Raw genomic sequence first — 21,822 nt, forward strand, 5'->3', positions numbered from 1 at the left:
TTTAACCTCGTTTGATGCGGATTAAGGGCATAGCCTATATGTAAGATTGAAGGTTTAAGTAGAGCACAAACCCCAATGTTTCCGACAGCACGTGAAGGCAACACGCGGCCTGTTTCTGCTGTGACAACTTCCTGTAAGGCAGGCTCAGTCAGCTGTCATTATCAGAAAGGGCGAGGAGAGGGACTTAAGTCGTAGAGATACATACAGCTAACCAACAACAGCTATAATGTCGAGTTTCACCACCAAGTTCAGCGAATACACGATGACCCAACTCAACGAAATCCTGGAGGACGACGAAAAACTCACCAAAATGGTCCAGGAGATGGATGAGGTACGTGAGACGCTTCAGTGTTGTCTACCGTTAGCAACCGACTCCCTTTTCTCTGTTTGTCCCTTTGTTGTGCTCTCCTTGTATACTGCCTGCTTACAGCCACGGAAACGCTTCCCCAGAAAGGACTCGATCATGAATATATATGTGCTGTCAACCAAAGTTCATTCCTCCTACACCTCAAGCAGGCTGCCAGTTTCCATCCGAGGGACAAAAGGGGGTAAGCGGGGTCTCAAGTTTTAACACAGGAGGATTCCCAGTCTGCGACATTATGATAAAACAGTAGGTAATTCTAACAGCTGAAATGCTGCTTATCCAGTCAGTTTAATACATCTTTATGGATACAGCACTGCTGCTGAGTCACCTTTAAAATACCCTGAAAATGTGAAATACATGGCCACAACTTCGACTCTGTTCCAGACAGGTCGGCATGCCAAATGTATACATGAGCCTGCCATTTTATGTGTTTTAGGGAAAAAAAGAGAAAAACAGAGGAAATACATATTTTCACTTCAAAGCCGTATCTCAAAACTGAACCATAAATCCTCTAAGTGTACACCCAGAACCATTGGTACCAGCTACTTCATTGAACATCAGCACAGACTCAGCGCTCTTAGGGTTAAATTAAGACTACATGAGGAAGGTAAATACACTGTTTGTGAAGATTTATCATCCAAAGCTCATTTCTAGACTAGTGGTTCCCAAAGTGTGGGTTTGGACCCTTTGTGGGGTCTTGAAATGCTTTCCAAAACCAAAAACCTTTTACCATGGCTAGTTTCAGCCATTGCTATGGAAATATAAACAAAACAGAGGTTTATGTTAATGTAATTCAATCTTAAAGAAATTAAGTATCTGTATTTTTATTGTTCGTATTGTCTGTTTTTGGCCTGGTAGTGTGTTCTCACGGCAGGAGATCGCTGGGCACAGGCTAAAAAGTTTGGCCTTACCCTCCAGAAGTTGCATCCGGACTCTGATTTAGCTCAGTAGATCAAGGGCTCAGCAGTTTTCACACCTGTGAACCTCTTATCAGAGTCTATCCATGCCAAAGCTGCTTAATAGTCTCAGTTTTTCCATTTACTAATTCCTTACTAGCACCATACCCTTACTGAAAGGGAAAACTAAAATTTTGAACATTTTTTTATGTTGGATTTTATTTCTCTTAGTGTGCTTTTCTGTTAAATACAATAACCTCCTCAGGAAAGGTAAGGAAAAAAGGGGAAAAAAGGAAAAAAAATAAATAAATAAAAAAAGATTTAAAAAAAGGGGGGGGGGGTTAAAAAAAAGGAAAAAAAAAAACCTCAATAATCTTGCTGCAGCTCCTCTTATTTTAACTACAAAGTGCAAACCCTTCAAAACACACATTTTATCTTTCGTCTTCATGCTAAAGTGTGATTCAAGAGCATGCACAGTGAAAGCAGTGTTTGTGTTACCCTTGGTTGTGGAAAGCAGTCTCTATCATCCTCATGAAATGCTGTAAGCTATCAAGACATACACTGAGCGTCTGTTCTGTCTCATATTACTCAACGTACATGTGAAGCTTCCCTATTTCCATAACACAACAGTAGTTATTCACTCTTGAAAAATGTGACTTATGTAAAAAAGAACAATCGTTTCTTTTTATTTCAAACAGCTTCTTGTTTAAGCCGTAACAACACAGCCTGGATGTATAAAGCATCATGATTACAGTAGAAATGTAAAACTAAATGAAGTGTTGTTGCTTGTTCTGTGAGTCTGTAGCTTTATTTTTCCTGTCAAACACAGTCTCATTACCCTGACGGCTGTTTGTGGTTGTTATTCCTCCTTGTGTGATTCAGCGTCGTGGGCAGCAGGAGAGACATTTAACTTCCAAATCGTTTGCAGCTCTAATAGAGAAGTGCGTGCTTCACTTGTGGTGTCTGCATTTCTCCGTCTTCCTGACTTTCAGGAAGTCAGTGAAGGCAGTAAAGGTGAACTTACACCTGCTGTCACTTCAAAAGCATACTTTTACCTTTCTGTGTTTGTCAAAAAGTAGAAACCCCAGTGGGTAAAAACTCAAAAGCTGACATTTATTCTCTGAGATCAGGTTTTAGACAGAATATGCTGAAAAAAAAGCTAAAAATTCAAAGATGACTCATTAGATCTGTGGCGAGAAAAAGAAGTGCTGCTCATGTTGTCTTTCTAAAACTCTGAGAGTTATTGTTTAACAACAGTTCAGTGTGGTCGACTCAAAGGAAAATGCCACTTGAATGTTCAGCTGACTCCGTAAAAGATCTGACTTCACCGACTGGTCAAAGTTCAACTTCACTTTGACTTTTATTGCTGGCTCCAGACCCAGATATAAGACTGCACAGCCAGACTCAGAAATACATAATAACCTGTGGGTAATTCAATCCTTACAGTTTTCCTTCTGCACAAGAATAACAGAGTAGTGATAGAAATTACAAAAAAATGAACATAGAATGAATTAATAAATTAAATAAGGAACAGAATAATTGGAATAAGTTAAGTAGAAAAGCTCTGATAGCTCTGATCAGTTGATCTGTCATCACAGTCAGCCCAGACAGACTAGGAGCAGTCAGCTGACTGTGTGTTAGGAATATCCTGATGCAGCCACGTCTCCGTAAGGATCACCTTACTCTATTCCTGTTTGCTCCTCAGGCTTATTTACCAGGGATCAAATGTTATGGCATGATGAGAGAGGAGAGACATGGGTTATATCTCCTCCCTAAAGGCTTCTGATGTGATCAATAATTTAATGCAAGTATTAAATCTAGGGCTGAACAATTAATCGTATCTAAACCGACATTGCAATGTAATTCAATGCAATTTTCAAATTGCAAAGGCTGCAATTAAAGTCTTGAAGTGCATTTAAAAAGTGCATTTTATTTTATTAAGTATTTCAGTGGTTTAGCCAATAAAATGTATTTATTTATATTTCTGCCTTTCAGTACTTGTTTTGTTATGGATGAGAGATCAATAAGTTTTTAATACATTTGATTTGACAGTGTTTCTTTTTCATTTTATAAAAAAGTGCACAAATGTTGACACATTTCAGTAGCTGAGCCAGAGATTTGGTCTTTTTCACAATTCTGCACTTTATTTTGTGTGAAATTCATAAAAAAAGAGGATTCAAGTTTATTTTTTTTTACATTATTGTTCACACCAGACCCCTTGTTCAGCAGTGCTTTCCTCAGTTCCTTTAATTTTTAATTTTCATTTAGTTTATTTGATTTACAGGGACAATGCATATTAATAGACATTTACAGTAAATATACCAGAGTTAGCCAAAAGGCTAATTTTCATCTGTAGTCCCCGGCCAGATGTTAAAATGGGCAACCTAAAAAGCACAAGATGAAATAAAACAGAGCAGAATAAAAGAATACAGAGTTAGTTATTAAAAAAAAAACAAAAACAAATCACACCCTAAAGTTAAACAGTACTAGAATCTGAGAGAGAAGGACAGAGAGACAGAGAGAGAGAGAAAGGGAAATAAAATAAAATAATTATAATGCATAAGGGTAAATAACCACATATATGAAAAAGAGAGGGAGCTGCATAAAGTAGGTTTCCAAATCATGCAAAGCATATAAAGAAACAACAGAAAAACACAAAATACAAGGCCATGCAAGTAAGACATAAGGTATACTAAGGTACTGGTAAAACTGGACAGATCTATATAAAAGCATATGATTATTAAACTAAAGCATGTATGACTGGGTTGAGCAGCAGAGGAAAAGAGAAACAAAACCAAAATCTGGTTTTATTTAAGGAAGTTAATGACAATTTTATTACATGTCTACAAGGCTTGGAGTTAGATCAGTCAGTCAATATTCTACTGTGATTGTAATAGTTATATAGAGATATGTTATTCTTATCATTTCATGCATCAATTCATCTCATTTCATCATATCATGTGGACCTGGCCAAGAGGAAAGACTTGTTTATATGTTGACAGTATCCTTTGTCGTGTTGGTCATACTATGGAACGGTTTGTTGCTTGTTTGTTGCAAAAAATTTGCAATTAGATTATTTTCCAAAACCGTTCAGTTCTTCTTAAATCTGCAAACAAGAAAAATGACTTTATTGTTCTGTCTGTCTTTCTGAATCCAAATCTGAAACTGCCGTCTAAAGGAAGTCATGTACTTTCAAAAAAAAAAAAAAAAAAGCTAGCAGATGAAAGTTGCCTAAATAATGGAAACAGCTCTTTTTTCCTGTACTTTTTGTGATCTTCATATAGATTTTCCCTTTGTTACATTGAACTCATTTATTGAATGTCAAGGGATTTTTTTTAAACAGGCAGACAAATTGACCTTAATGAGAGTATGTTTGCAGAACAGCCCACTGAGGAACAGAGCGTGGCATCTGTTTTTGTGTGTGTGTTCACTTGGAGCTCCTTACTAACAACCCTGGATGTTCAGACTAAACGTGCAGATTTTAAAACCTCTACATATTCATATTTATATATATGCACGGAATAGAATAGAATAGAATAGAATAGAATAGAATAGAATAGAATAAAATAGAATAGAATAGAATAGCCTCCTGATTACCAGGAAAAAAAAATATTGTCCAATCACAAAGATTTTAAGATTCCCTTATCTTTTTGAGGTTATTAGAATACTGAACACATTTTTTTTTTTTTTTTTTTTTGAAAAAAAGTTTTTTTATATTTCAGATATTATGTATATTACTAGTATATTACAATGCTAAAATACAGTAAAAAATTATTCAGACAATGTTCAAATGTGTTGTTAAGATTTCCATATAAAATATGACACCCAAATTTCAAGCCAAAATGTGCTTATTAAAAAGTACACTTACTTTTCCTCTTCCCATAAATTGCACTTCCAATGATGGATGCCATTTTCCTTGATGAAAAAAAAAGAAAGGTACCAAAGCCCCACCCCTTCACATTTGGTATCAAAAGCCCTAAATGTCTTCTGTAGATGGCATGAGGAGTTTATTCAGTAGTGTGAAGTAGTTGGAAGATATTTAGGTTTACAAATGTCCTCCACAGAGGACAAATTTGAACTACTGGTAGTCAGGACTCAGGAGGATATGATAGAATTACTTTATTGATCCCAAACTGGGAAATTGTTGTGTTAACAGCAGCAGTTGGCACAGTCAGTAGAAACATAGAAATGAAATATATACATAAGCACTCTAGATACAAAAAGAAAGACTGTGAGAGGTATAAACACCAGATTTAAATTAACATCCCTAACTGTTTTCAAAAGACAAATTAAATACAACATTAGCTTTGACATGTTGACTGAAAGTAAGAAATGTGCAAATAGCAGCTAAGGTTAAAAGGTGATAATATCAAATAAAAATAAAACACAGTGGTGACATAGGGAAATATGTAATAACAAAAGTAGAGATGCAGGGCTGTCCATAGGTGTTTTGAACTTAAATAATAATAATAATAATGAAAATAATAAGTAATGTTTAAGCCCAAGATGGAAGCATTTCAGACAGTACAGAGACAGTATAAAGACTTTAAAAAGTACCTCCTCTGTAAAAAATGTACGCTTTAAGGAGATGATCTAGCTTTTTCACATTTAAAGAAAAATACATTTTGTATTTTATTCGAGTGAATGTAGTTATAACTCATTAAACCATATCTACCTTATGGATCTGAAGTTAAACTCACTCCCCTGTGTCAGTCTAGAAAGGCTAAAATTCACCATTTGTACTCTGCTGCTCTTAAATAGATGAGAGCAGACAGTTATATCCATGTTACACTGAAAACACACCTTTGAACAACCAAGGCACTCACTTCATCCACTTTACGCCCGAACATTACTCAGCACTCAGTTTGTTCACCGCTCAGCCAGCAAACTGTAATCAGACACACCCCACTTCACTGTGGACTGTGTGCTTCACATGGTTTGAACAGGGCCTGTTGAAATAAACATGAGTGCAGCGAGGAGTGACATGAGTACATGTGTCATACGTAGACACAAACTAGAGCTGGATGATATCGAGCTAAAACCAGTCTCACAATTATTCAAAATTTGAGCCTGTAAAAGATTCTCCTTTTTCCTCATTATTTTTCCCAATTATAGTTAGCTTTTTTGTTGTTGTTGTCATAACAGGTCATTGAACTATCCGTTTTTGGGTCACACATTGTTTGAATTCAGAAACATGATTGTTTATTTCCTGTGGTGTTTTTGAGATCAAGTGTTGAAACAGATTGATGGTGATTTGTGTTGAAGCTAGCATTGAGTTACTCAGTTAGCCCTAGGCCTGTCACGACGACAAATTTTGCTAGACAATAATTTTCCAAAATATTATTGCCGATAAACAATATTATTGTCAATATTATTTTGATCTTTTTTTCCATTTTTTCATTGATGTAATTATGATAAATGGGATAATAAAGTAAGTACACCATATCAAAAGCAAGAAACTTTAATTTCTTAAGAGTATTTAACTGTAATTAAAAGGTCAGGATCTTTAATAAAATAAATTAAACAAAAAATATAATAAATTTAACAAACAAGAAAGAGAAAAAAATACAATGAAAATGAAATGGACTCTCTTTTAGAAAAAAAATACATGTCAATGAAAATAATTAATACCAATCAAAAACAATAAAACATAGACACTGTCTCTAAAGAAAAAACAAAACTCAAAAAAAAAAACCCAACAACAATAAAAGCTATAGCCTAAATAAAAGGGAGTTTATACAGCTCCTGAATTGTTTGTAACATGTACTTTTTCCCAGTCAATCCATACTGTCTGTCAGACATTTTGAACATTTCTGGCTTTCAACCGTATTGAAGGGCTGCATTTCTTTGGCAATGTAGCTGTCTTTGAGTGCCCACCATTTGGAGCTTTTATTTCTATTTACTTTGCAGACCAAAAGCCTCAGTAAGAGCGGATTGTCAAAGAACAAGGCTCCACTGCACCTCCCCTTCTTCTTCTTCGTCGCCACTATTTTTAAACAAATGCCACATATCAGCTCGTTGGTGTTCATGAGCTCACACTTTGTTCATTCTGATAAAAAACAAAATATTCCCACACTGGGACTGTGGCAGGCGGCTTAAGAACCGTATCTTTGGTGCCATCACTCATATTAGCGTGTGTTTCCTCCTTACCCCTCAGGACGCTCGCTTCAGCTCTCTCAGTGTGTACGAGAGCAGCCCCATCTTCACCCCAAAGATCGCATTTTTGACAGATGCTCACTCCGCTATAAATCTGCTAAATCCGCTATAGAACCTATGCACCCTGATGTTAGGAAAGATAGACGTAGTGAGCCATCTTCTCATTCAGCCTCTTTGGTAGAAAGAGAGGAAGAAAACAAACATGCATGCACGTGTCAGTTTATCGAGGCTGTCAAACTTACCGAGGACGTTTTTATTTATCATTCGGTTAATTGATATATTGATTATCGTGACAGGCCTAGTTAGCCCTGTGTGTAAGCCAAAGGATGTATCACTTAGTTCGAACAGTATAAACCAGAATATACGTCCCATCCTCTTCCTGTGTCGTTACCTTGTCAAAGAGCTGTGCGGTTGTTCTGGATTAAAAATTGTGTTAGATGTTGGATTCAGTTTCAGTTATATATTATATCATATTTTTATTTTTGTGGCATTCCTCAGAAAAATATATACTGTCCTTTGGATTACTGCACTATCTCTCCAAAATCCAGGACTGTTGACCATCAAGACAGGCTTAACCCAGATTTCCGGTTATTATTATTATCTATTTATAGAGACCGGAGTGTTTTTTTTTTTCAAGCAAACAATTATGTTTGACAGAACAAGCCTGCAGTGAGGTTTGCCATATAAAGCTCTGAATATCAGTTTTCCTCATGATGATGGTTCACAGTGCTGCAGAGAGCATCTTAAACTGCACATCTCATGTTTTATAAGGGTCGAGTGATGAGTCATTAAACTGTATGTTTTTTAGATTGTGTTTTCACTCACTGAGGTGTTTTTCTGTTCACATTTCTAACTGGTCTTTTCGTCTCTGCAGATGCAGGATGTCCAGCAGACCAAGGAGAAGACTCTGGCCAGTAACCGAACCCTCGCAGAGCACAACCTTGCCCTGCAGCCCAGCCTGGAGCACAAGAAGGAGCTGCTCACCAAGCGCTACAACTGGCTTCAAGAGAGTTTCGAGTCCTATCAGCTTCGCAAGTCCACCCTCGGTAAACAGCAGAGCAGCAAAATATAATCTGTTTGAATAACACGCACACTCTTTGAAGTCGTATCCTTGAAGTCTTTGAGCTGACACCCCATTCAACTCATGGAGAAATACTCAGTGTGAAGAAATACCTTGTTTCTTCAAAAGCACGTTACCAATTAGGGAGTTCCTGATACAGATTTTCAACTTCTGATCTGATCTGATTTTTTCAAGATATGTTTTGCCAACACTGATCCAATACTGATCCTTACCCCTTTGGATGATTCCATTGTAAATGAAGACTCATATTTGTTGTATTAAAGTGAGGTCTGTTGGTACCTGCTCGAGGAACACTCACTTTACAAATGTTGCAAGATGTTGTTTTACTATCATTGCTTTCCAAAGAGAAGTAGTCCCACACAGCGGGCATGTTTGCAACGTGGTTCGATTTACAGCAGCCATAAAATGTGAAAGTGCTGAAAACATGTGAAAACCGGTTTGGTTCCAATCCGATGCTATCTGATCCTCCAAAAACAGCTATATCGGACGCCAATAATGAGCAGTGTATCAGATCGGGACATCCCTATTAACAATTACAACTTAGCATGTCTTGATCCTGATCTCAACCATCAGATCCCAGTTAACCCAGGTGTTTTTTAATTGATGATGATCTGCATTTGAGCAACCACCATACTTGATTATAGAATTAGAGTATTATTAACGCAGACTTCCAGTCATGGTTTAAGATTTGTTGGAGGACACAAAACACAAAGCAATCAGATTACAAAAACAGCTGCGCAGCCCTCTACAGTAGCCCATTAGGGACATATTGTATTGCTTGTGTTGCTGCTGGGATTCTTGATTTCCCCTTCTGGGATTGAAAAATTTCATTCTATTCTATTCTGTTCTATTCTATTTTATTCTATTATGTATGATTTAAAAAGGTGAAAACGTGCTAAGCAGTCTGATATTTTAGCTAGAGCTAGGAATATCTGCTATTCTCACAGTTTGATTCTATTACGATTTTTGGGGTGTGGATTTGATTTAAATTGTGATTCTTCGATATTTACGATTTTTAGTTTTGCTGTTTTAAACACCAGACCATGTGAAAAAGTTGAATGATGATGATGACTGTGTCTACAGACTATATCAGGAGCCATATTTTCCAATAAAAAGCGCATCACCTGAGTCAGAGAGAAACATTTTACCCTCTGCTGGAGAAAAGTGGGAACTTTTTTCCAATTCAGTTCATAAACAAAGGACAGAAATGAAAAATTTGAATTTGAAAAAAAAAAAAAAACTTTTTGACAAAGAAAAAAAATCCTGATATAGTTTATTACGATTTTTTCTCCCACCCCTAATTTTAGCAATAGCATCCTTGAAGCTTGAGGGCAGTCGTGTGGAAACATTTTGAAATATCTGACAAACAATTATTTACAGCAATCAGACTTTTAAGTACAGTAGAATTAACTATCCTCGAGAGACCAAAAAGCTCACAGAGAACGTGGTTAAAGTTGTTGTTTGGGACATCCAGCTAATCTCTGTGGTACAGAACACAGGTTTATGTCTTCTTGATCCATGCTGTCCTGCCTTCCTGACTCTTTATCTCAAATACTCCTCTTACAGGATCTGTACTGCATACTTCCTGACATGAGGTGATTTAAACTATGATAGTTTTACAGCAGAAACCGTCTCTGGAGCTCTGAGGTTTGTCTCGTGTCAGAGGTTGGAAACTATGAGGCACGTCAGCAGCTGATTAACGTGTGAACATTTTCTCGTGGCTATAGAAACCTGAGGTGTTACGTAATGTTATGCTGATGTGTTGTTCTTTTCCAGCGTGAACATGTGCAGCAGGGACCTGTTCTTCCAGTTCTGTTAAAGAACATCAGTCACAGCTTTTTTAACCATGAGCGTTGTCACGTTGAAGCAGGATTTAGTCATTTAATTCATGTAGAGTTTGTAAAGTTCAGAATCTTCTTCACATTGTACTAAGAACAGGTCATAAACTATCCAACTGGCACACCTTTACAGTGGTGTGAACCTGAGGGAGGGACAATCCTTGTGACCTTGTTCTCTCAGTGTTTGCCAAGAAGTTGAATAACATACGACCATTCACTTCTCTGCTGGGCTGATCAAAATTTGACCTCTCCTTCTTTCTCGTAAGTTACGCCAACTCCAGAAGCTCAAAGCTGACATGGATACAACGTATCAGCTAGCACTAAAAACTTTGTGCTGACTGCTTTGAGGTCACATATAAGCACATCCTAGGTAGAGTTTCTTCAGACCATCCATGCTTTGTTAACAGTTCAACAAAGTATCGTGTCATGTGTGCAGCTGTTTTCCATATTTGTAACCATGTTTGAATATTCTCTTCTCTGTATTTTCAAGGTTTCAAGCTAGCGATAACAATCTTTGCTCTGTTTTTTAACCCTGCCCTGCCACTGAGCACAGGACTCCTCATCTGGGAGTCCGTATGTAGAGCTCTGTAATTCCATGGATTTCATCTGTCGTCACTGAAGAAGAGCTTTTGTTGAATGTAGGTTACCCAGCATCCTCCTCTTTTGATGACTTGTCCTAGTTGTGGATTTTCCCATAGAGCGGCTGAGGAAGGACAGCAGCTCTCAGAGCTGAGAACAATACAGCTGTTTGACCCAAGTGAAAGATTTCATGTCCAGCAGCTATCTGGGTTGTTGTTGTTGCTTGTATACTGATACCAAGGATACCACCAGCCTGATCACCTGAAGTGTGCAGCCTCAGCGTCATACTCACAGGGACAGCCCATCACCACTACTGCCCACTGCCTCTGAGGACCACAGCCAACAGTAAGCCATTGTGCTGTCAGGCAAGCTGGTGTAAGATAGCCACGGCTGGTTGAGAGGGTGGAGGATGACGAGGCAGATCATCCCAGGGAAGTTGTGAGCGTTAGAATGAGGAAGAAACTGGGAGGTTAATGTCTGGCTGACGGCTGTGTTGTTGTTGCTGTTGTTACTAAACTGTCTCAAATGTAAGAAGGTTTTTAAAAGTTTAAAGCCTTAATAACTTTTTCTTTACATTTGTTTACGTTTTCACTGATACCTCTTGACTTCTGAGGTTGCCTTTGAAATTTTACCTGATATTATTTCTGTTATTAAATCTCATAAACCCATTCCCTTTGCGCAGATATCTTGAACGTTATTTATCTTTAAAGAGGGGTATCGTGCTTTTTTTACTCATAATTCTGTCCCTCTGGTGGCCCTGTAGTGGCTTTACATGACCCACTCCTCCAAAAAAAATCCCCATTTTTCTCATGCTGCTGTTTTTGAAAACCCTCATTTCAGCCTTTGTATGAAACACTTAGGGGCCGTTTACACGACAATGGCTTTAGGGTGAAACGCAAAAGTTTTGTTGCGTTTCAGCCTCGCATTTACACGGAAACGGCGTTTCAGCCGATCCAAAACGCAAACTTTTGAAAACGGCCTCCAGAGTGGGATTTTTCTGATACGCTCCCGACACCGTTGCCGTGTAAACGGTAAAAGCCAGTCAGTGGAAATGCTGACGTCACAGTCTGCCTCGCGCGCACGCATACAACAGGACAACAGTACCGTTGGTATGATCATCACGAACTACCATGTTGTGCTTGTGCTGCTCAATCTCCTGTGTCTGCTGACTGTCTTTAACAAAATGTGCATCTGTTACTCCACTTTTTGACTTGGTATTCCTCAATACACCAGATGACCGGCTCAACTCTACTTCGGTGGAGATCCCACAAAAGCGGCTTTTGGACAAGACAGTTATAGCACCACCTACAGGCCTGGCATGTTTACTACAGCGTTTTCAGTCCATCAGCATTTCTGTGTAAACGCAGATTATTTTCACTGAGTTTTCACTGCGTTTTAGCGTCTTCAGATGAAACGTTGTCGTGTGAACAGGGCCTTAGTTTTAGCTGCTGTCTCTTTAAGACTCCCTGCTCCACAAACCCTCTTCCCTCACATTAGGTTGTCGGGGGTGGGGCTGTGAGTAGACCTTGGTGTTTGAGGCTCACCCTTCCAATGTGTCATAAAACAGTTAAAAGATTCTTATGTGATGACCTCATCATCTCACCAAGTTTCATGAAGATCTTGTGCTATTTTTAGAACAGATTGTTTCATCAGTTTTCAGTCAGATTCAGAGGTTTCATATGAATAGTATGTAGCAGTTTAGAATTCTGTACATGTTCAGCCTGAACCTCCAATATTGTTACTTTAAGACAAGGGAAAGTATGATACCCCCTCTTTAAAAGCTCATCTTGTCCAGCTTTGTTTCTGCTTTGGGGCTACAGCTCACTTAATCATCCTAAGACCAGAGAAGTGCCGTTTGATTACAGTACAAAGTGGTCTAATGTTAGATTGGAACAATTCTTTATTCATGTAAGTGTTTTATTGATTGATCATCCCCTTTGCAGTCGTGAAGGAAATCCATACAGCTCCCACTTCATTGAAGTGTTGGAACTGCCAACAGCTACTTCCTAATAGTGTGTCTTGTACTGAATCCTCTTTCAAAAATGCAGACCTTCATGTTTGCAGCCAAAGCTCTAGTTACAGCTTTTGTTCTGAAAACATTCTTCCTTTTTAAACACACCACAGCAGTTTCAGCTGACTTGTTGGGCCCTTACAGGTTCATAGGACACAGAGGCATTATGGGAGATTGGTTATACCATATATAACAGCTCTGATGATACTTTTGATGAGTCTGCCTCGGGCACATATAAATTCATCATTACCAACTCTCATGAAAGAAGGCCTGACGTCTCATAGGACTAGGGGTGGGAATTAATAAGATTTGATCAATAACAATACCATTGATGATAGGGATGGGTACCTTTCACATTTGAAACAATTCAGTTCTGATGCCCAGTACCTGGCATTTGGTATCAGTACTCAGTGGTACCAATTTTTGGTACTTTTGTGTGTTTATGAAGTAATAAATATTAGTTTGTTTAATAATAAAATCTCAAAGTTTTTTAATTTGATAAATTTATTCTTCATTATATGAACTTGCAGTGCTGTGTTCATGTCCGGCATGGAAAATTGCCCACTCTTCCAGTCTCTCACAGTCACAAGGGTGAGTTTAGGTACCTAAACATGGTACCTATTAATTTTACATGAATTGGTACTCGGTACTACAGACGGATTTTAGTTGGTACCTATAAGAATAAGTACCTCATTTGGTACCCATCCCTAATTGTTGATCGTGCTTATCAATCCACTTCCTCATTGATTTCCCTAATGATTCCTGAGTAGTTTTTTGAGTGGGGAAAAAGAAATTCCACATAGTTTTTTCCACCAAAAGCAACCATTATATTCTTTACAAAATGATGTCTGCATAAAATTAAACATTGACATATTTAACCTGCTCAACAATTCTTAAACAACTGCCAGAATATGAGCAGATCTGCTTTTTCAGGCAGGATTCTACAGCGCTCCACACTAATTGTTTCTCCTGCTGTGGAGAAGACCTTCATCAGAGACGGAGATATTAGAGATCATCATGATTTAGCACTAACATATCTGTGTCCATGGACACAAATATGTTTGTGCTAAATCATGTAGAAGTAGCAAAGTGTCCGTTTTCTGCCACCACCACAGAGCAGGATCAGATGAGACAGCAATGACAGGAATGACCAGAAAAACACATTCTGTGACATTACTTTGACAGCATTGCACTGATTGTACACGGCATTCTTTTTCGTCTCTTTTAGTAAAATGGAGCCAAGCTTAAGACTGCTTCTTCCTCTCCATGTTGCCTTGTGGCTGACGGAAATCTGCATCAGAGGGTGTATGACCTAAACCCGACGTTGTGCTGAGAAATAAAAGAATTTTTAAGAAGAATTGATAACGTTGAAGGCATATAGTTCCCATAAAATTGATAAATTGGTACCGGTTCTGGGTAGGAACCAGCTTGAGATTCCCACTCTTGTACAGGACTTTATCTACCAGTGACTTTGCTGAAGGTTTCACTTTTTATTTCACCCTGTCCTCATGGATCCAGTCGTTATCGTGTGACACAGCCGACAGCTCTCAACACGCCTTTGATCAGTTCAGTGCCAGCATGGAGACATCATCGTGACATTCAGCTGTCTCTTGTCTTTTTTTTTTTTCACAGATCACAAAACAGGAAACACGTCTCTGGACATTTTGTTGGCTCTACTGCAGGCAGAGGGAGCCAAGATAGAAGAGGACACAGAGGTGAGGATTTTAGTGCTTGGTTGCTCTTGGGGTTAAAGTTTAAACTGAAGAATCTTTTTTGTGTGAGGGGCAACAGACATTACACAAAAATAGCTTTGTGCTTCATTTTATGCAACTTGCATCACACAATTTTGTTGATTGATTATCTTATGAGTGTTTCACTTGTTTCACCAACTACGCAACAGCTCAGATTCGTTTTGGAGTTGGAGATTTACTCACCACAAACTTCCACATTTTCGATTCCATGAAATGATAACACAGTTGGTTTAGATATTTTTTTTTACTTCATTTTGGTTTACTAAGTTAGAAAAGCACAACAGCAAATTTACACTGTCAGTACCGGATCGGCAATAAATACAATAAATGCAATATCAAGTTGCATAAGAAGTTAGACCCATCTGTAAAGCCAGTGTGGTTATATCTCTCCTCACGTAAAAAAAAGCCGCCATGCTGGGTAGACACAGAGACATCTGGACAACAGTAAAAACTGTTGGTCTTGTTTTGAGAATGATCTGGCAGGGCTTGAAAATTAAACCTTAAAAGACCTCTTTCTTCATCATTTCTGCTTGAGGAGGTTTGTTTCTTTAAGCCGTTTGCTTTTTTTTGCACAGTAGAGATCAGCTCTGGGTGGGGATTTCCACACAGTGGTCTGTTTTACAGAAATGTACATAAACCAGACAATGTCAGGTCCCTATGATGCAACAAACAGAAGTCATAAATTAGAAGCAGACCGTAGCCATAACCTGTTCCACTTCCAGTCAGTCACAGTAATCTAAGCATAGGACCATGGAGCCAGAACAACACAGAAAAGAGGCTCCCCCTTGTGGTACTGGTTGGTACTACAGTTTTGTTACTTCTATACTTGGAATGTTGAGTTGGGTTGCAGGTTGTATCATGGACACAGACTTTATACTAATATCAAACACAAATGTGCTTATCATGCATCAGAAAATCAGATGTAGTGACTTTAGCCATCTTATAATGGTGAAAAGTAGAATATTTTATTTTTAGATTATTCAACGATAAACAACAAGATACTTGTCAATTTTTATCTGCCACTTGCTCAGTACTAGCCAGGTATAATCCCGTGTCCTTATACTGTAGGCAATGTCAGTAACAAAAAGTGAGGACACAGATTTTGATGATTTTCAGTAAGGCAGAACAATTTTGGAAAATAATCTAATTGCGATTTTTTTGGACCAATATTGCAATTGCGATTTAGCATGCGATTTTTTATTTTTATTTATTTATTTATTTTGTTTTTATTTTTATTTATTTTATTTTTTGGGGGGGGGGGGTTATCTTCTACATTATTCACTTAACACAAGCAATGAACCATTCTATAGTATGACCAACACAACAAAGCATAGTGTAACATACAAACATTTTTTCCTGTATGTCAGGCCTACATGTCATGTTAACAAATAACATATAACTTTATTTAACTATTACAATCACAGTAGAATATTGACTGATTGATTGAACTTTAGGCCTTATAAACCTGTAATAAAATTATCATTAATTACCTTAGATAAAGTCAGAGAAAGGAACAAAGCACTGCAGAACAATAAGCCTATTATGAACAATAAAATAAGAAATAAATATGAATCCTCTTGTCTATGGATCTCGCATAAAATACAGAGCAGAAATGTAAATAAGACCAAATCTCTGGCTCAACCACTAAAATATATGTCAACATGTGGAATTTACTTTTTTATAAAACGAAAAAGAAATGCTGTGTGAACATAACTTTAAATATTAATTGTATAAAATTCTTACTGATCTCTCATCAGAAACAAAACACAAACTAAAGTAAAGGCACTTAAGTTTTTTTTGTTTTGTTTTTTAAATTGCAGCCTTTGTGATTTTAAAATTGCATTCTATTACATTGCAGTGTCGGTTTGAATTTGATTAGTTGTTCAGCCCTAGTTTTCAGACCATTAAAACCCTCTGTGTTATTGAAAATGGTGCATAGACAACATGGTAAATGTTAAATTTGTAGCCGTTCAGTAAAAAAATGAATACTTGGTTTTTATCTGATGCACGCAGAATGTTTCAAAAGGTTGCAACAGGGACCAAAAAACACTGATATAGTTTTTTGTTTTTGCTCGAAGTATTTTTATTGACATATTCAAATCATACATAGGAGTATACAGATGAAATTACATGAACACAATACAACCCTATTTCCCCCCTTCCCCCCTTTCTGCTCAACAGAGCCCCATCCCTACAACAATATTACTGTACCATTGGACAATTAAATAATGATCTTATAAAGAGTTATTCTTGTACTTACAAATATGAAAATAATTTAAATAAAATTCAAAAGATAAATAAATTAAATAGATAAATAAAAGTAAAATAAATACAATAACAGTCAAGATAATATGGAAGTATTCAGAAAATGATAAAAGGAAATAAAAATAGAAATAAGAAAAAATATATATAAAAACAAAAAAACAAAAATGCAGCTTAAATACACGGGCTATAATTAATTTACAATATGGGATCTATTTTATAAATTTCAAATGTTTGTGTCATCTATTTTTTCTATATATGTCAAAAAAGGTTGCCATATAGCATAAAACTTTTGGGCACACCCTCTTGTGGAGTAACGAATTTTCTCTAACACACTGATATAGTTTTTAATATTGAAAAAACAAAGTGCAAAATCAATATATCCTAACTCGTTAAAGATACAGAAGTAGAAATGGAAATATTCAGCGATATTCAGCAATCAAAAATGAGATTGAAACACTCCGTTGCTCAGCTCCTATTTCTTTACTTGCCTGTATATAGTTGATCAGAGTAATAACCAATAGAGGTTTTTCTGATTCTGTAATCTTTAGCAGGTCACATGTATCTGGTTTGGTTTATCGTTTTCCTTTAAATCTATTTTCAGCTTCTTGAATGCTGTTGGTTATTACTTGTGTCTGACAGCATTCAAAGGGAACCTCTCAGCTTCTTGTCTAAACCGTCTCCGTTCTCCCACAGAATATGGCTGACTCCTTCCTGGATGGTGATATGACCCTGGACTCCTTCATCGACGCCTACCAGAGCAACAGGAAGCTGGCACATTTAAGGAGGGTGAAGATAGAGAAGCTGCAGGAGATGGTCATGCAGGGCCAGCGACTCCCAGATGCAGTCGCCCCACGATCTCAGGATGCGTCAGCAGCAGCCAGACCCTCCTCCTCCCTCGCAGAGCTCAACAGCGGTGCTTCTCCTTTAGTACAGCCAATGAGAAAACCTCCACCTCCTCCATCCCAGCCTCTCCCGACACCTTACACAGCTCCAGCTTCATCAGCTCCCTCTCAGCCTCCCGTCTTCTTAGCATCACCATACCCACCGATCCCTCCCAGAACAGGCCAACCCTACCCTAACGTCTCCTCCGGCTACCCCAACCACTTCCTATCTCAGTGCCCCCCTGCTCTGCCTCAGAGGCCCAGCCCCCGTATGGCCCCACAGCCTGGCTTCATCATGCAGTAATTCAAAGCAGATGCAACTTACCAGACACGGTTGGTGTGTCAGACTTTTCACAACTGGATCTCCTCTTGGAACATTTCCTCTTTGTTGGCAGCATCATCAGAATATTGGAACCACAACTCAAAGGCAGACCTGCACCTGCCGGTCGGCTGAGGAAACCTCTCCGTGGATTCGCGCTGTGCTCTCCATTACATCAACACTCCAAGCAAATGGATTCAGACATGACAAAATTAGCCAAGAGTCATGCCAAGTCTCCTCAGATGAAGGGCCCAAACACTCGTCTGTCTTTACGTCACTAAGCTGGGACTTTTCATTTATCTGCACTTTCTGTCCCCAAAACTCTGCATGCCAAGTCTCTCACCTCCTGTCAGAGATGTTCCTGTCGCTTTTAGAGAACACTAAGCCCAGACTACCCATGATGTTCATATCTGCACCACAAAAGTTTACTGGTAATGTATATGCAAGCAATGAGAGACCCTAATTACTGTGCAGTTTTAATAAAAATATCTCAGAGTAAATTCAGGCGAAACTGCAAAAAAATGTTTTTGTTTTTTTTAACAAAAATTCACAAGTTACGTAGGATAATTTGAATTTCTTCATCATAGGATAAAATATAGTGGTGTTGATAATAGCTAGGATTGACAATGACAAATAACAAGTGTGATGGAGAGTTTCTGGGTTGTGGATCTCTTTATTTATCTGTGGGTGCTCATCCTAAGAGAGACTCCAGACCTGCCCCGGGTGGAGACGTCTGACAGTCCGTCTCAGGGCAGAAGCATAGGCTGAGAGGAAAGAGGAGAGCTTTTGTAACAAGTGACTAACCATGTTGACCCTCGTCTGAAATGAAGAATTTACATATAGCCATACAGTACACTTCTTCTCTGTGTCGTTTTCTGTGGGCTACTTTCGTGAACACTCCTTTAAGATGTTCGTGGTCTCTGTCACCCTAAGATGAGATGCGGGGTGATGCTAGCGGTGGCTCTCAGACACACAGACCTGTTCAGATTCCTCTCACACTGAGCACCAAAGACTCCCAACATCATTCTGTTTAAATGTGTTTGCTGCATTTTTTTTCTCTGTAAGTGAAACATCCGCTGAGGTGGTCTAACGTCATGACCAACATATTGGATTGAGATGCTGAGCTGAAACGCTTTTTGGAATAATGTTTGCCAGATTTCGACAAGAGGAACTTGCAAGATCATCTTAGTTTCGGGAGGCAAATCTTTCTGGTGCGATAAAAGAAAAACAAATCACGTCTTTCTTCCCGAAGGCCGTAGCTGTGCACTGTTAAAGAGCCATGAGTGCCTACACTTGAAATTATCATGTCCTGCTGACAACTCCATGTGTTTCCAGCTGTAGCCCCCGACCATCCCCACTCCAAACCTTCAAAGTAAAAGATAGCCAAGCATTAGGTCTCCCCTACTCCTGCTGGTGATTTGTTTTAGCTTTTTTAAATTTTAGACCCTGCCTGCCTGTCACTCTGTCAAGTTTTCTTTCGGTACTTTTAAACATAATGTGCCAGACACATGAGACCATTGGACTTTTTGCCAAAAGGTGCTTGTGCTTCTGCATTTCTTTTATTCTTCCAGCACTGTTCTGAAGTCTGCGTGAGGGTGGTGTTTAGGTTTCCCCCTCCGTGTCGTGCTGTTTTTCTTAATTTCTAAAGTAACGGGGCTCAGGAATGTTTTACGTCATAAAATTGAGATAATTTCTCACTTAACCGCTGACGAGACAAATCATACTTGTCAGAAGGCAAACTTTAGGAATACAAAAGCATTAAAGCATCTCCATGAAGCAGCATGGACCATCTAACCATGAATAACTCCTTTCTGCATGCTCTTTGTGTTTGGTCTGAATATTCCTCCTTAACATTTTTTAAGCTGTTGAGCTTTTAATTTCTGTTTGTTTTTTACTTTGAACTGATCTTCTTTCTGTATGCATTGTTTTATATGTGGTTTGATTTATTTTCAGTGTAATGTTTTATGTATTTACTTAAACTGAATGTTCAAGTGGAATTCATTGTTATTTTCAAGTTGAATAAATCTCAAAGTTTTGCATCTGTTTTTGTCCACTTATTTTCCCAATATGCACAACATACATGGAGTCTTACTGAATGAATCCAGTCAGCTTAAAGTGATACTCCGGGATGGAACAAGTTGGGTGCTTTCACAAGGTTTAGAGCAGAAATTACCCCTACAGCAGTGTTTTTGTGCAGCAGAAGCCCAGGGCGCTCGCCCTCCCTGCTCCTCTGCCGGTTTCCTCTGCACTCAGACGGGGCCAGAGCCTTATTTAGCTGTGTTTTTCTGTGAAAGTAACGCGCTGAAAATTCTCTGAATAAAGCGTGAATGCAGACCAATACCAGATTTTTTTTCAGTGGGAGTCCGTTTATTTTTGTTTTTGGTCAAAAAAACAAACAAAAATTGGTCCCGTCTGAGTGCAGAGGAAACCGGCAGAGGAGCAGGGAGGGGGTGTTTGGTGTGAGCGCTCTGGGCTTCTGCTGCACAAAATCACTGCTGGGGTAATTTCTGCCCTAAACCTTGTGAAAGCACCCAACTTGTTCCATCCCGGAGTATCACTTTAAAGGTCTTACTTCATGTCACACAACTGAAAAAGTTACAGCCTTTTTCCAACAAACATGCTTTAAAAATTAAACCTGATAGTCATCTAGTGTCCTGAGGATGTTACCTTACCTTTTCCCAAAATCCTTTTTTGTGAAATAACCCAGACACTTCTGGCTATTTGTTTTTATATTTTGAGTAATACATTTTTCAAACTGATACTTTATGCAACTTCTTCCTTTGAAATGAAACAAAGGGTCAAGTGCTTTAGCAACGAAAAGCAACTAGTTGCTAAAGCAGAGATGACATCCATTTCTTACATGATGATACCTGCGTAGTAGCTTTGGCACTAACAATGTGTTTATTGATTTCATATAACTTCTATCAATGATAATCATAACAGACAAAATAAAACATTAATACAGGAAAGAAGAAATTCTGATTGTTTATTGCTTATTGTTAGCAGGGGTGGAACTGATTACAATTACTAAAGTCTTAAAAAATTATAAAGACTTTTGATTTGATGTTGACATTTTTTAAATACAACATGGCACTGTCGGGAAGTATTTCCCTCATTAAAAATGATAAGATAAGATGAAATGATACAAGGGAAGAAATATGTTATTTGCAGTAAACAATATGAGCAAGGGGAAAAGTAAAAAATAAAGTATAAAAATTAGATAAACAAATAAAATACAATTGAGGGGAAAGTGGAATTAACTGGTATAGAATATACTAAATCTAACAAAATTTAAAAACCAAATTTGCTCAAAATACATATCGATAAACAATTTGGATAAAGATGATTGCTGTATACAGCAGTATCAATGGAGGAATGTAATGTTAGGATATGTAAGAAAAAATTTGGCTGTTTTCATGGCTTCAAGCCACATACTCAGCTCTGCTACTCATCCCACAAACGCATGTTCCTTACAAATGTGGCTCAATTACAAGATAAATAAACAGTCTTTCCAACTATAAAACATTTCTATTTCTCGAAAAGCATTGTTTCAACAAAGAATTAATCTAACAAACACAAATTTCTTCACTTTTTTTGTGTTTAGTTTAGACATGGGGTTCGTAATTCCAATTGACGGGGAAGGGCCCTGAACGCACCACTGTCCCACGTGTTACGTTTCCA

The 21,822-nt window shown here is 38.0% G+C and overlaps 1 protein-coding gene across 1 annotated transcript; it reads left to right on the top strand.

The window, feature by feature from the left end:
* Nucleotides 1-91: 91 nt before the first annotated feature.
* On the top strand, nucleotides 92-20,112 carry vps37ba (VPS37B subunit of ESCRT-I a). Its single transcript, XM_074671273.1, has 4 exons — nucleotides 92-331; nucleotides 8,291-8,462; nucleotides 14,558-14,640; nucleotides 17,635-20,112. Exons 1-4 carry the CDS (start codon nucleotides 227-229, stop codon nucleotides 18,124-18,126), a joined length of 852 nt encoding a protein of 283 aa, XP_074527374.1. The 5' UTR covers nucleotides 92-226; the 3' UTR covers nucleotides 18,127-20,112.
* The last annotated feature ends 1,710 nt before the right edge of the window (nucleotides 20,113-21,822 follow it).

Source organism: Halichoeres trimaculatus, unplaced genomic scaffold (genome assembly GCF_033239565.1).
Source record: "Halichoeres trimaculatus isolate MK-OKI-2021-1 unplaced genomic scaffold, fHalTri1.1 fHalTri1_scaffold_5, whole genome shotgun sequence".
In the NCBI taxonomy this organism is placed as follows: domain Eukaryota; kingdom Metazoa; phylum Chordata; class Actinopteri; order Labriformes; family Labridae; genus Halichoeres; species Halichoeres trimaculatus.

Coding starts and splice junctions, on each gene's coding strand:
- vps37ba (XM_074671273.1), top strand. CDS start 227: ATGTCGAGTTTCACCACCAAGTTCAGCGAATACACGATGACCCAACTC. Junction 8,463..14,557: donor GCTTCGCAAGTCCACCCTCG/GTAAACAGCAGA, acceptor TTTTTTTCACAG/ATCACAAAACAGGAAACACG. Junction 14,641..17,634: donor AGATAGAAGAGGACACAGAG/GTGAGGATTTTA, acceptor GTTCTCCCACAG/AATATGGCTGACTCCTTCCT.